The sequence below is a fragment of the Nyctibius grandis genome, chromosome 8 (genome assembly GCF_013368605.1).
Source record: "Nyctibius grandis isolate bNycGra1 chromosome 8, bNycGra1.pri, whole genome shotgun sequence".
Classification (NCBI taxonomy): domain Eukaryota; kingdom Metazoa; phylum Chordata; class Aves; order Nyctibiiformes; family Nyctibiidae; genus Nyctibius; species Nyctibius grandis.
The window spans coordinates 5479811-5495423 of NC_090665.1; the positions used below are offsets into that span (position 1 = coordinate 5479811).

Sequence of the window (15613 nt, forward strand, 5' to 3'; positions counted from 1 at the left end):
GGCCACGCTGACCTGGCAGCTTTCTCCCCATGGACACTGCGAGCCCCATCTCAGCAAGCCCAGGTTGTTTGGGGAAACCTTTGCATGGAGTTTCTTGCACAGAACCGAGCTTGGGCTGATGCTCAGCAAACCCCAGCACGTTACAGCCCAGGGTTAATTAAAGCAGAGCAATGCATCTACTTACGGGGAGCGCCTTCCGCCATCTCGATGGCCGTTATCCCCAAAGACCACAAGTCGCTCTGTAAAAGAAAGCAGAGGGACATTTGTGATGCAGGCCCTGTGAGCCAGGTCTCCGTGTCCTCTGCAAGCCCCTGGGCCCACACCTTAGGAGCTTGTCTCATACTCCTGCCATGTGTCGAGGCTTTAGAGGAGGCTCCCAACCCCACTCTTTATCCCAAGATGTATTTCAAAACCTTCAAGGCATTTTCAGTGTGGGACACGGCCACCTCGCTGGGGCACTGCTCCCAGTAGCTGTGGTGAGGACACTGCCCGGGGAGATGTTGATGACCTGAAGGTCTCCTGGTGGGGGCATCTTAACGAGCCCTGCACACTAACAAACGAACCCCCAGCTCCCAGATGAGCTGGTGACAAACTACTCCCCAGCTTCACAGCTGGGGTAAGCAGCAAACCTGGCTGCCAGCTCCCTGCTTAAAGCTGAGTGATACATCCAGGGCTTTGATACAGCTCCACAGAACACAGGCCGTCTAGAACAGATTAAAAACATGAAGTATCTTGAGATACCTCAGGAGGCTCTTGTATCATGGACTGCTCATTAAATGGCAGCCTGAAAAGCGGCGTTTCGCCAGCAGTAGAAGAAATGGGCACTTTTATTTACCCTGTTTCCAAACCTTCCTCAGCCCGCATGGTTGGTTGAGTCTCCTGAATGATCAGAGCACAGAGAACACACTTATTTGGGGAAACTCCTTTGATTTCACACTTGTATTACTTCTCCTTCCATTTTTTCCCTTGCAAACAAGGACATTCGTACCCCCAGCTCCCTGCCAGAGAGCAGTGGTGAGCTCCCCTCCGGTGCCCACTCCCCACCCCACACCAACATCACTGATGAGCTGCGGCTGCACCTCTAGATCTGGTAACGAGCCCCAAAGGACAGCTCTGCTCTCCCGGACAGCAGCAGAGGCAGAGACGGTACGTGCCCGGTGAGGGAAAACGAGCCCCTTCCCTAACGGCACTGCCGCAACTTGTTTTTTTGGCAGAAAGTGGCTAATTCGTTATTCTGGACACCGTGCACAGGGCTGCTAATGATTCACAACCGAGCACCCGACGCACCGGGAACAGGACCCAGACTAATTTTGGTGCCTTCTTCTCAAGCGCAGCCTCTGACACATCTCCAGGGGGGATGGAGAGACCTGCCTGAGATGGAAGGGCAGCAAGGGAAGGGCACAAGCTGCGGGCGCACAGGGGACCAGGTCGAGCCTGATGCTACATAGCTGCAGCTGATGTTTGCTGGAGACCAGCTGGCACATCAAAGCCAGGAAAGGTTGTAAATAGGCACATCTCAGGGTGGAAGGGACCTGCCTTCCACCCTTCCTCCTGCACCTCCAGCTCTCATGCCTTGCTCTCCCTTTGCCCTGCTCTCTGCCACGGCCCTGCAGTCCCACTTTTTCCTTCTCCTCTCCATTGCAAGAGCTGTGCTTTCCAAACCACTTCAAGCCTCTAAACCTGAAATTTAGTGAGTAAATCCCAGAAAGGTTGTTTTTCCCCAGTGCAAAGCCCCAAAAGCTCTGCCAGAGCTAGAGACAGCCTCTAGGGACCACAAGCACCTTCTCACATACACCCTCCAGGAAAGACAACTCGGATTTTCAATTTCAAGGCACTTTTCATCATTTTTAACTCAAGATCTCCCCTAACAAATGCTGTCCTTGCTACATATCTTTGTACCTGCTTAAAAATTCTCTCTCAACTCTTATTTCTAGCCCTTTTGCAGGACAGTCTCATCCGTTCTTTGTTTCTGGTCAGCCGGGATTTCTGCCGCATACTTAATTATCGCAGTCTTTCCACATGATTCAGCACACATGACCCCTTCCCCTTGGGCTGCCGCTGAACTCCTTCCAAATTCCTAGTGTGTCTTTCCATATCGAGGTGCCCAGTATTATACGCAAGATGCCAAATTATCTTAAAGCTGGAGCAATACAGAAAGGGATTTAAGCCTCCCAGAGAAAGCAGAAAACTCCGCAGGAAGCACACGGTTTATAATGATCTGGAATTCGGGGTTTTTGTTTTGGGTTTTTTTGTGGGGGGTTTTTATTTTTGAGTCTGAAAAGCTTTTCAGTCCACCCAGCAAAAAGATGCTGTGCTAATATATTTGCACTGCCTGACCTGGGAAGGGAAGTAAGCTTCCTTCCCCCCGCTTTTTGATTCTAAGCTCATTAACAAGGTATCTCTAAAGAAAAAAGGAAGACCGGCTGGGGGAAAAAACAACAAATAACCTCAACAAGGCAGGGGTTCTATTTGTTCTTTTTTTAAAGTGGTTTATTTTTGTGAGGAGGTATTTACTGCCTCCTTCCATAGATTACACAGGCATCTCTTTCTGGCTAAGAGAACAGTGAGATCAGAGGCTTTTTGTCCAACAGATTAAGGCTTTTTTTCACCCTATAAATCTCATCTTTTGTATTCACCATTTTAAGCCGGCTGGCTAAACCTGAGAGCATCTGATTTGCATCCCTTTTTAAAAAAAAAAAGTCATTTACATTTTTCCCCCCCCCACTTCAAAGCAAGAGCATCAGGTGCAGGGATGTGAGCCGGGGTATGGACTCATGTCCAGTGGCTCTCACATCACCACGAGCTCCGCAAACACCCTGCAGTGAGCGTGTCGGCAGCAATCAGCCTTCTGTTTCATACCCCCAGCCAAGGGAAAACAGTCAGTGCCAACTTCAGAGACGCAAGCGCCCGGCTCGCTACGAGCATTTGATTCTCAGGGACAATAGAGGGATTCTGGTCCCAGTGCTTGTGCATCAGTCAATTGCATATTAAGCGCCCTAGTTATTCTGGAAAGAGGAAAAACCTCAGGGATTTCTGAGGGTAGAAAGTAGCCTATGAAGATATCAGTACTTTTTTTTTAAAAAAAAAAATAATAAAAATAATCAGAGCGTTGCACCAGGCAGCTGTCATGGAGGGGTGAGAGCAGCTAATGCAGGCTGCAGCCCTGCGCTGCCATCAGCGGAGTTGAGGAAACGCCTGTTGTAATTGGTTAATCAAAGAGAATTAAGTAATTGCAGATTAAACTATTCCTACATGTCCTTATCATCATTAATGATTTATGTAACCCGGAGTCTGAACTCAAGACTTGGAGAGCTGCTCTCTGGAAAACCATCAGTTCAGAAGTTGACTGATGCACTTAAATAGCTGCAATACCAAAGCATCGCTTGGTTACTTCAAAACCCTTCATCTTTCAAAAAAAATTTCTCTGAGTGATTGGTAATTGCACCCCAAAGCGTACCACGATGGTGGGCTGTTGCACTATTGCATTGTAGTGTCCTGCTGTTGGAAAGCAGACATCTAGCTCCACACCAGAGGGCCTCAAAGTTTTAACCATTTTAACCATTACCTTGGAAAGCGTCCTCTCAGCATGCACATGAACAGAGGTACAGCAAGCTTTATGCGTGTCTCAGCTTCTCCCCCCAAAAGCCCACGTGTCAGTGTCTTGCTCTGCTCTCTGGACACACTCAGTGGACCTCAGGGGGTCTGGAGCTAGAAATTCAAGTTCTGGACACCTCAAAAAAACAAGAGACTAAAACCAAGGGACATTTCTACAGATGTGTGTCCAGAACCTTACAGTAAGGCAAAACCAGGATAAAATATATTAAGCTCTATCTGCTTTAAACATCAGGCCTCACTGTAGTTTGAACGGGCAGGTGGGACTCACAACCCTCCTGCGGACCTGCTGCGTGGCACAGGGCTCTGTGCCACGTTATAACTCAGCAGCAATATTGTGCTGCCACCGATCCAAAAATAAACTTCAAACAGGCTCGAGAGACATGTGAAAAGTAGGTCAGTCCCCTAAACGTCCGATTGTGTGGCAGCCTTCACATCTCCCTGCGAATACCAGCCCGCAGGCCACGAGATGTGATTCTGCCCTTTCTAAACCTGACCCGACTTCTCTCCAGAGCAAATACAGCATGTTTGACTGCAGTATTTAAACACGCAGCACTGAAAAGCAGGCTAGCAGGTAGGAAGCCTCGGCCTGACACATTTCTCAGCACAGGGAAAGCCTTCTTCACAGTAAATTTGGAAACGTGAACAGCACAATGAAGATTCACGCTGGACCTGAACTGGCATCTCAAAATCCAACAGCCAGAAAGCAGGAGGAGACTATGCTGCTCAACAATGTATTTTTCAAAGCTGCAAAAATACACTAAATTCCTGAATGCTCAAGCTCATGGTACTGGGACATAAAATCTGAGATCATACCAAGCACCTTCTTCAGATGTTTACGACCACAACTCTCACTGCAAGCACCGATTTAATTCCTTCCCTGCCTAATTAGCAAATGAGCTAGACTTTGCAAAGATTACACCTGTAATGACGTATAAAAGAGCAGGAAGATGCTCGTTTAGGTACCTTGAAGTCGTAAGTGGCGTCGGGATTTTCATCGCAGGCGATGACCTCGGGGGCCATCCAGTAAGGCGTTCCAATGAAGGTGTTTCTCCTGCCCACCGTTCTGTCCAGCTGAGCACTGACACCAAAATCCACTGTGGATCAGAGAGACAACAGCGCACTGTAAGGTCAGAGACGGGCCTGAGCAATGCTCTTCTGTTGAACATAAAACATTGAGTTCATTCAGACAGACTCCTCTGCGTGGTCAGGAAAGAAAGATGCGGCCAGATACATTCCTGTTTGATCTCTGCTGGGATCAACAGAGGTCAGTCAAGGACAAATCTGATCATCTGATGTCCAGGTTTTGTATGAAACCCTGTGCCTTTTCCTCCTTGCCAGGAGGCAATGCAAAGAAATCACAGCTCCTCATACTAATGAGAAACAGGGTTAGCAACATGAATAAGTAACAGCCTTTGTTCTATCCTTCCTCATTTGAATTAAAGCCTGCCAAATATTGGTAGAAGCCTCATTTTTCTACCTAAATTCTTGCTGGAAATGGCAGAAATGCAAAAGGCTCAAGGAACTAAGTGCCAAGGACAAAGGCCCATAGGGAAATGTCAAGCAGAGAGCTGCAAAATGAAGCAAAAACTGATGAAATCAAATCAATGAAAGAACACTCTATGGTCCACTAAGCTCACTCTGCGCAACACAATGGTTGGAGATTTGCCCTGGAGAATTTCCCCTTGGAGGGGAATCTTCACCAGCATAAAGCCAAATGAGCTGGTGGTGCCATCTGTTAAGCTGGGGTTTTATTCTGCTGTAAAGAGAGAGGAGAGACATGGGAAAACAAGGCTTGCACCTCACTTTACCAGTGTAAAGCATCTTTCATCACTAGCATAAATTAAAACATGCAAAGACTGCCTAACATTGGTGCTGGACAACTGAGGATATCAGCACATCACCTCTGCTGGTCTGCTGTTTTCCATACGATCTTCACATTAATGCCTGGTCTTCTCCAGGGTGACTAACACCGCATATGAAATGCACAGTAGTTCTTGCAAGTTAAGCTCTCTCCAACAGGTTAGCTTGGAAAATAAGTCTGGATTATGTCACACTAAACCGAACAGATTATGATCCTGTAGGACACCACTATGAATCTGCCAGGAAGAAGCCGTGGATAATGTCTGGCGATGCACACGGGGCAATTTTCAATCTGGGGCATGAAAAATGATCTTGATTGCTTAACCTGTATCTGATGGCAGAGCTGCCCAGAGTACCTGTCTGAACAAAAACACCACTGCAAGTACGTCTTTGCACACAGAACTTGGCCATCAACCACTGTCAGTTTATTGCATGGCACTTGGTGAATAGCCAGGGTCATGTTACTGAGGCTGGCACGGGAAAAAAGAGAGCAGCTCTGAGCATCCATCCCCTTTCTCCAAGTCATGTACAAGGCAGTTTTGCTGCTTCTCTCCAGCCAGCCCACTTGCGGTTTCCAAGAGCTCTAACCCACTCTTACCTAGTTTAACTTCTGCATTTTCCGTCAGCAATACATTCTGTCCCTTGATGTCTCGGTGAATTACTTTGTGCTGGTGTAGATGACTCAAGCCCTGGAGAATTCACAGAAAGGTTAGAGGAATCCAAGTTCAAAGCACGTTATTTTCTGACATTCCTCCTCAACCAATTACGAAATTGGTTTCCTCCAGAAACCTCCAGAAATGAAAGATTCACAGTTGGAGTTAAGCACTTGAGAATCCTTTTGTTTACCACGTGTTCAAAATACTGTCCTATGTCACACGCCAGGAGGACGTGCCCCGCCAGATGCCCAGCGACGGGCTGTGTGTGCCACAGTGGGTGCTCTTCATTGCAGGAGAACCATCAATTCTATAGGGATTAAAACCAACCTTCCCATTTCCGCAGGAATCCATATTAACCCAAATTCCTCCGCAGCTCCAGACATATTCTCCCCCATGTGCTCCCTTGCCTTAGGGAGCCATTTCTGCGGCAGAAATAACGGAACGGTTTTGTCTCCTTTCTGTATTTCCATCATCCAGAAACCAAAGAAAACAATTCTCTTGTTATATCAGTCCAATAAACTGGACTTCAATCCACTGAAAAGCCTGTATTAAAAAAACTACCGTGCAAATACAAGTGTTATAACTTGCACATATCCCTAATAGAGATATAGCTCAAATTAAAAGCCTGTCTCAAAGGCTAAAGGTAAACTAGCTTTTCTGTTGTGCTTTTTTATTAGCTCATTAATTTCTTTTTTTGCAACCTACATTTTTATTTCATTCATTTATTATTTCAGTTTCAAAGTTAACATCCACCTATACTGCCAGCTTAGGAAAATACGGATTACTTCAAAAACTCATTTTGCATTAGGTTTACGTTTCACATTAAACATTCATATTTGAGAAAGAAAATAATTTCTGCTATCACTACTGGTAGTTATTAGTCATTTTACGCTCGTTACGTTGGGACAACACCATGGAATAGATTATATCTGTACAGGAGCTCTTTTTTAGCCATATTAGAGGTACCTTTGTGCACTGGAGGCAAAGTAAAAATTTCACTGAATTTCAATAAATCCTTTAACAGCGCAGGATTGAGTCTCGTGTTAGAATTACAGCTGGCTGTCAACATCTGAACCAAGACCAGGCCACCTTCTGCTGCACAAAGCGGGGAGCCTTTCATCACCTGAGACCCTGTGGAGGTCACCAACCAACCGCCCCAACGCGCGGCCAAAATGCGAGCGATGACACTCGGTGGTGGCCCTGGGACAGGAGTCAGCACTGGGTTCTGAGTCACTGCCAGGGATTATTTTCAGAAGCAGGCTCACAGAGCTCATACATTTAAAATAAGCCCGTGTAACTGTGGTTTCCTGGCACTGAAAGCAGTGTCCGTACAACACCTGATTAGCTACAGCGCCAGCGTCTTCTGTACATCGTGTCGGTGCGGACAGTGGCATTCAGGGTCAACGCAGAAGTGCTGTGTCACCCCTGGACACCAGCAGCACCCTCAGCAGCAGTGACAGACACCTCCTTCTGGAGCAGTCATTTTGCCTTGCTTTCTTTCATAGAATCATTTAGGTTGGAAAAGACCTTTAAGATCATTGAGTCCAACCATTAACCTGGCATTGTCAGGTCCACCACTAACCCATGTCCCTCAGCACCACATCTACATGTCCTTTAAATCCCTCCAGGGATGGTGACTCCACCACTTCGCTGGGCAGCCTGTTCCAATGCTTGATAACCCCTTCCATAAAGAATTTTTTCCTAATATCCAGCCTAAACCTCCCCCGGCACAACTTGAAGCCATTTCCTCTCGTCCTATCACACTTGGATGGCTCTTCTACGCGTTGCCTTCACATGTCCAATATTTCTGTTTCCTCTTGCACAAAGCCTCAGTTCACAGAGCAGTAGATTTTAATGTTGGACAACCATTACAATCACATCATCTGACCTCAGTTGTGCAAAATGCAAGCAAGTCTTTGCTGAAGCTGCCATCTCCCAGCTCTGGTGCAGCCTATTTTATGACATTCCAGTCAAACATTTATCTTGGGAGTATAATAGCTGCAGCATCCTCATTCAAGCCAGAGACATGTGGATTTAATAAAATGTAAGGTGCTTTTTAATCGTGAAGATTCTTCCACAGACGTTATTAATCCTCACCTTCCTGTTAATTGAAAATGTAATTCTAATGTACATAAATCTTTGCCCGATTAATACTAAAGGAAATTATATTTTTGTTGAAGGAAAAAGAGGGTTAAAAGTCGGGGAACTAACAGAGCTGAAGGGCATTAAACAGGGCTTATTTATTATGCAGCACACAAGCGCATGAATCATTCATGCCTACCAGCACCGAAGAGGCTCCAGCCCACTGCAGCGCAGCAGCCATGAAGCCTGCAGAGCCAAAGGCTTTCCGTGTCCCCCGAGCACAGAGTGTGACACTCCAACAACCCCTGACATTTAGCTCCCTCTGGACACGTACCCGTAAAATCTCTCTGCAGATGTAGGCGATCCACTCCTCCTTCAAGGTGTTCCCCTTCGTGTTCTTGATGAGGTCGGTGACGGAGCCCGCGCCGCAGAACTCCATCACCAGCTGCCAAACGGAACAAGAATGCAATTACTGCAATGACACCGACAGCATCCTTCAGGCTGCCCGACCCCAAAGTAGGACCCCGATGCTGGCAATGCAGCTGTGGGACCATCGCAGTGCTACGCGGAGCCACCAGGACGTAGTTTTGAACCTATCAGCTTGCAGACCATATAGTTTTTGTTATAAAAATGAAAGAATAAAAGGCTGGAAGGCTTGAAAGGCTTATTGCTCTCCAGAAGGTGGGGAACAAGAAACGGGAATCAGTCCAGTGCTGAAAATCAGCAGAGGAAATCGAAAACCATGAAAATCTCAGACCCCACCACTACATACCCTACTTTATACTTATGATCAGTGTTTAGTATCAACAGCAACAGAAGCTAAACTCTACTCCTTGTATATGAGTTCTTCAACTCTGAACATGTGAAGGCAACAAGACAGATGTTTGAAAGCTTCCTACAACCTTAGAAACCAGGCAGACTTTTCAACTTTTTTTTTTCTTTTACCAGAAGGTCTTTGGTTTTGATCACCTTTTAGAGCAGGAACTTTCCTTGAGGGGAAGCTTGCCTGCAGCTTCAGGGTCTCCAGGAGAGAGCTGGTGTCCTACTGCTCAGGTGGGTCAGTCTCAAATGAGACTGAGGACCACCGCTTGTACCACTTCCAAAGTTTCATGGTATCAAATATAGAAGTACAATGATCTAACCCAGGCCCAAACTTAATCTTGTCATTGAGCAACTGTGAAATAAACCTTACAAAAATAGCATGGGATGTACATCTGCCTCCCAGGGACATCACGGATCCCCAGGGCGTGCAGGAGCTGTCAGCGTGCTCCAGAAAGCGAGCACAGCCTGCATACGCAACAAGCCTCCTCCAAGACCTGTAGAAGTGTTTCTCTCCGAAGTAAAACCACGTTTTCCAATTAGATAGCTTGCTACTGAAAGATAGTCCCTTACAAGCTGTGCCTGGCCAGATTCCTCAATGTGCATGTTTAAAGTTTCTTATGACATGAAGCTTGCACGGCATTTAGTGTTCTCCAAGCAAGTGACACGGGCCAAGAGAAGAGAAAGAAACAGCAGAAGTGTTACTTCTAACCAAACTGCTCAAACGCAGTGATTTAAAAGACTATAATAAATAAACAATCTTAAAATCCAGACAGAGTACTGCTATAAACCTTCAGGTTAAATAAATTACTTGAGCAGACTATACCTTAGTTGGCTTTGACCGTGCTCCTACCTTTAGTTTTGATAGTAAGGTATCAAATGATCTCTTCTCTTCCTAAATGGACAGCTGAAAAATTCTTCATATATTCCTCTTAGGTCAGGAAACTGGCTTCAAGAAACAGATGCGCAACTGGCCCAAGTCTGTCCTGTGCACGGGCAAGGAATGCTGCTGCAGTGCTCGCAGCTCTTCCAGCCCTGTGGGAGACCAGCAGGCCAGCGAGGTCACTGGGACACGGCTACATCATGGGATACTCATTACTCCCCAAATGGGGAATAATGGAACAACTGGTTTTGAAGTCACTTTTCCTCTCTTTCTTCCCTTTGGATAATTGACTCGTGGGGGATATCAGTGTCTGCATGTGTTTCTGATTAAATGAACATTTGGGATACCAAGGCAGCAAGCTCGGAAAAGAAAACGCTGGATAGCTGAGCCAGCCACAAACACCTTCCAACTCATAAGGCTGCCCTCTCCAGTCCCCTTCCACAGAAATTCATCCACAGGCTCTCACCAGGGTTTGGAGCAGGAGGAAGAGGAAGTGCATGCTATGCTACGTACGGCAATCACAACGCTTAGAAGAAGATGGAAGCAATACCATTAAAAGTACACAGTGCATCCATTAATTTGCCAGATTATCTTTATGGAGCTGTCAGTTCACTCAGTCCTCTACCCTGTCCTTGAGTTTCCATAGAGCAAAGATTAATTTTGCACCAGGAAGTGAATAATACGGCCACCTGCTGGTGTATCCCAAATCTCTAATTGTGAAACCTCCTGGAGATTAAAGAAAAAAACAGAGAAGGGGAAAGAGACTCCCACGGGAAGAGCTTCCAACTCAGGTTTTTAAGAGCTGCACAGTCCTGTAACATCCACAGGAAAATCCCCAGCATGAGCAGATTGCTGGCAGTGGCAGCAGGCTCCAGGTGTGGTTGGGCAGGGGCCAAGGGGGCTCAGCAGCACCCACGTGCTGTCAACAGCAAGGACTTCCCAAAAGCTCTGCCACGAGTTCTCCAAGAAAACGAGCAGCAGAAAGATGACGAGGCTGCCCAAGTACCTCTGTCTGCAGTGGAGAGCTGATGGCCACCCGATGTGAAAAAATGTGGTTTTGAGAAGGTCTGGATGGAACAGGAGAAAGGTCGGCTGGTGCAGTGCTGAGCGGCACTGTGATCCCCTGAGGCTTTTACAGTTTCCTTTCCTCCTCAGGTGGAAGGATGCTACAGAAGTCCCAGCTACAACTCACAGAACGCAGCCTCCAAAGAGGAAACACGGATGATTGCGAAGGAGTCACACTAACAGGCCAGGTGAGACCTCATCCACAGCACTGCATGTCCTGCACAATGGCGCCCAAAAATGATAAATGCACCCTAGAGCAGGACCAGGTCTTGTCAGAGGACTTGAGGACTTGTTCAGCCAGTCTAGAGACGGGTGGCCATGGCATATGAGTGTATATTGTCAACAGTACGGACAGGTAAGCAGCAGAGAGGGAGAAGAACAAGGTATATATGGGCATAATATCAATATATCAGCACCTTGTGGGTACATTGCAGTTGGAAACCAACAAACAGCCTTCCAGGAGACACGAAAAGGGAACAAAAGTTCCAGCTGATTTTAGGACAGAGCTTACTATACTTAGGAAAGGCTTCAAATGGCAGTTATTAAGATACTTTCTTACCAGTCCCATGTCTCTAGGTGAGTGCTTTGCCCTGCATCATTACCAATCTTGTTATAGGATGAAGTCATGATAGGGTAAGACAATAAAAGCAGATTGAATTTTTACTAACCATAATTAAAATTATCATCAAGATGGGCTAAAGGTAAGATCATCTTCTGAAATGTAATTTGCAAGGCCATTTATTGAGGAAGTATTTTTAAATACAGTGCATTTAGCATTTACTTAGCTCTTCATATCATAGTGACAGCAAACTTCACAAGCAAGGCAAGCCCAGAAGCAGCAGCTGTAAATTTCTGTGTCCTGCTGTCTCACAAATTTTTTGTTTAAGGAGCCTTCGCAGCTTTCAAATCAACGACCACCTTCCAAAGTTTGGGAATGGCCAGCGAGACCGTTGCTCCCATTGCCACTGTACATTACCCAGAAGGGCTCAAACCTGAGCATCCCCGGTACAGAAACCCCAACCCAGCTGACAGTGAACTGCTCCAGCTTGTCCAGAGGAACCCCCCCAAAATCATCCAACTCCTTTATTCTGCAAGCCAAATCCTTCTGTGTTCCTATTCCTCACCCCACAAATGATTTGACTTCTCTTTTGCAGAAAACAAGCACACAACAACTCCCAGGCTAAACGCTGCTGGAAATCCTTCTTCCTGCTGTGTGTGTACATGGAACCCAGGTGCGCCCAGGCCAGCGAAGCCCCCCATCCCACCCCACAGCCTGGCTCCCTCCCATGGGGTCCCTCAGCACACTTCAGAAACTGAAATATCGATCGAATTGGTATTAAGCAACAACTAAAATATTCTGTAGGAAGACAAGCGCAGGTTTTAATCGCCCGTGTTGGTGCTACGGTGGACGGAGGCTGCGGGGCCGCAGCATGCCCGGGTGGGAGCAGCGGGGCCAGCGCTGCTCCGCTCCCCCCCTCCGACAGCAGCATCCAACTGCTCTTGCGCACGTTCATAAATAAATGACGTGTGGGGCTGTGCCCTGCCCGCACCTCCCTGCCCTTCGAGGCCAGACGAGCGATTCGTGTCCCTCAGGGAGCTGGGGGCCAGCCGCTGCCATGGGGCCTGAGCAGGGTGTAAGCTTTGGGCTCAGGGATGGCAGCAAAAGGCGCTGGGCTCGCAGCTCTGCAGTGTTTACAGCACTGACATCGCTTTGAAGAGGAGTGAGAATGAAACAGCGCTGGCTTACTCAGCCAGACAGCAGCAGAAAGCCTCTGCTAACCCCGGGCTCCCGGGCGGGGACCGGAGGAGTAGCCCTGCTCCCCCACAGGACCACAGGGCTTGGAATGACTAGAGACAATTACAGCTCCACTGAAAACCGTCCCCTCAAATGTTTAATGATTTAATTCCTGTGATGCAAGGTATCAGCAACTGCCTAAAAATATTCTTCAGTGCCTACAGGCAGATTCAGAGCAATCCTGCTCCAAGCTGCCCAGGTGGAACCCAGTGCTTCGATGGCCTGTGTCACTTCAGCAGCCACCTCTCGAGCCTCGCTGCCCCCAGTTTTACTCTCCAGATCCCCGGGGTGACTCCGTCCGTACCACCCTGCAGCTACTCAATGGGCCCCTACGGCTCGACACGGGGAAAAAGCACATTGCAACTACGCAATGACAGCCCTGAGTGTTGCACGGCTGCAGCGGTGTCACTCTGTCACGGCCTCTGGTCCTACACCACCCTAATTCCTTCTTCCCCCAAACTGCCCCAGATTACGCGCTGCAGAGGATGCACCCGAGGCCATCCCATTGGCTTTGTCCCTGTGGGGTTCCTGTCCATGCTCACCACAAGCAGGTATTTGGTGACCTGCCTGTCAGCAATTTTCCCCCCCTTTCATGAAGGATGCAGCTCCGGGCGCAGGCAGGGTTGCCATGGCAGCCATCCATCGGCAGCCAGCGCCGCTGGTCCCCGGGGACCACGCATCGGGCAGGCTCTGCCCTGGGTGGGCTCTGCCCTGGTGTGCTGCCAGCCGCCGCTCAGCCCCTGCGCTCTGCAAACCCCCCTCCACCCCAAAGCCAGGGCCGCTGCCCATGCATGGCAGGGCTTCTCTGTTCATGGCTTCAGCGCACCGTGGACAGCAAGGGCGGATGATAAACACGCAGGTGAGTCGCATCCCTGTTGCCCTGCGGATGGACTCGGTGTGTTAACGTATGGGAATGAAGCACATAGTCTGTCTGCAACTTCCAGCAGCCGTCAGGGCCGGCGATGCGCTGGGGAGGGGGTCCTTTGGGATCACCTCACCTCCTCCATCACGTTCACACTTTCTAATGAATGCCCCATCTCCCACAGTCACAAAACCCCCCCAAAATATCTCAAAACACCCCCTCCCACCCCAGGTTATCTGCAGCCTGGTAACCCATACCTTAGATTTGAGATGCGCAAGGGGAATTCAACCAGTTTAACTCTGAGAAGCGGCAGTTAACGGATAAACTGGGTCCTCACCGTCCCCTGGGTCATTCCCCCAGTTTCTGCAGCCCTCCCCCTCTTTGCTCCCTCGCACCACATGCTCCCCCGGCCAGGACTCCCTCGTCTCGGTTAGACACAGGCACAATCCCTCCGAAGGTCCACAGCACTTCCAGCAAGCAACACTTCATTCACCACAGGAATAAGCCTACCTCCTGTTTTTAAATTATTTTAAAGGTTGTCCCTGTGACTTTTACTTCCTTTTTTTACTAACGTATCAGACTTGTAATGCACACCTCCATTGTTGTCTGCTAAAATACGCTCCACGCGTCCCTCTAACTCCAGGGAAACTTGCCTGTTTAGTAAGCTCGTCTGTTGGGGCGAGTGGCTGCTATCGAATGGAGCAGCAGCACCGAAAGATCTGCTCATTGCCGCGGCAGAAGCGATGACAATACTTCATGTCAGAAGCCTGCCACATTTCCAAGAGATCTTAATCTCCACTGAAAGAGCTCCCTGTTTTTTATTTCCGCATCAGCCTCCTGAACGTTGATAAAAAGAATTACTTGGGCATTATCAGAAACCGTTTTATTTCAACAAAGGGCCAGTGAAAAATAAACAAGCCTTTATCTGTGCGGCAAGACTGATAGAGTTCACGCAAGTCCTAATTCAATCAGATCCTGAAACAACAGCTATTTAACACAGCGACACCAGCACATCTCTCCTCCACGGCTGGGGAGCTTTCTCATGAATACCTTCACCGGCCCCAGCACTGGGCATAGGCTTAGAAAACCTCACACCTCAGTACTCTTCAATGCAAGGAAAGCAGTCTTCCAACCATTTTTCTTTCACTAGCCCATGAGAGATGCCCCAAAATTGAGAGGAGAGGTAGCTGGTCTGGAGGGAAATTCAGATTACCTCCTCTGCCTTTCCCAGGAGCCAAGAGACAAGCAGCACAGCTGGGTGACGAACACCTTCTCCCCTTGCACGGCTGGGTGACCTGCCGGGGGAAAGCCCAGGTTCTCCTCCTGACTTTGGCCATCTGAAGGTGACACAGCACGTACAGCATCATGATGATGAGGATTTGATGAAACAGCCTCTCCTAATCCACAGAGTTTTCTACCGAGCTTCACTTTTTGGACATTTGGGCTCCAATGGATAGGCAAATCATTTAAAACCCATTATTTTATTAACACTTGCATATGCCAAGAGCTCTTTGAACTGGAGCTGGAGGTAAGAAAAAAAAAAAAAACACCAAACCCTCTTCCCTGGTCACTGGGCAGCTTTTCTCACCATTGAGGGCTTTGGCACACAGTTGGTGGGGCCTTTTTCCCCTCAGGTGCTCCAACAGCACAAGGAGAATGTTGTGGGTTAGTTTTCTATTTTACTTTTTGGAAAAAAAAAAAAACAAACAGATTATAAACCAGCTAAAGCCAAATGGAATTTCACGGGACGAAAAGGCATTTCTCAGCTTGACAGCTTTCTCCTCGCTGAATCTCAGGCCAGCTGCAGAGAACATGTTTTTTAAGAGTTCCCACCAAAAATAACCCCAACGCCCAATTAAGAAAAGCCCCTGGGAGTCCAAGCCCCCAAGTCTTCTAAATAATTCAGTGTACCAGAAAGTCTCTAGTAACAAAGCGGCGCAGAAGCCCATCAGCTCCATTTCTGTCCCAGGAGAAAC

At 47.9% G+C, this 15613-nt stretch overlaps 1 protein-coding gene across 1 annotated transcript in view; it reads right to left on the minus strand.

Moving 5' to 3' along the window:
• Positions 1-15613, minus strand: part of TNIK (TRAF2 and NCK interacting kinase) — a 158810-nt gene that overhangs the window by 56745 nt on the left and 86452 nt on the right. Inside the window, exons 5-8 of the mRNA XM_068406081.1 lie at positions 8548-8658; positions 6074-6164; positions 4579-4709; positions 185-239 (exon numbers count right to left, since the gene is read on the minus strand). Coding sequence (XP_068262182.1) covers positions 185-239; positions 4579-4709; positions 6074-6164; positions 8548-8658 — 388 coding nt within the window. The remainder of the gene's footprint in view (positions 1-184; positions 240-4578; positions 4710-6073; positions 6165-8547; positions 8659-15613) is intronic.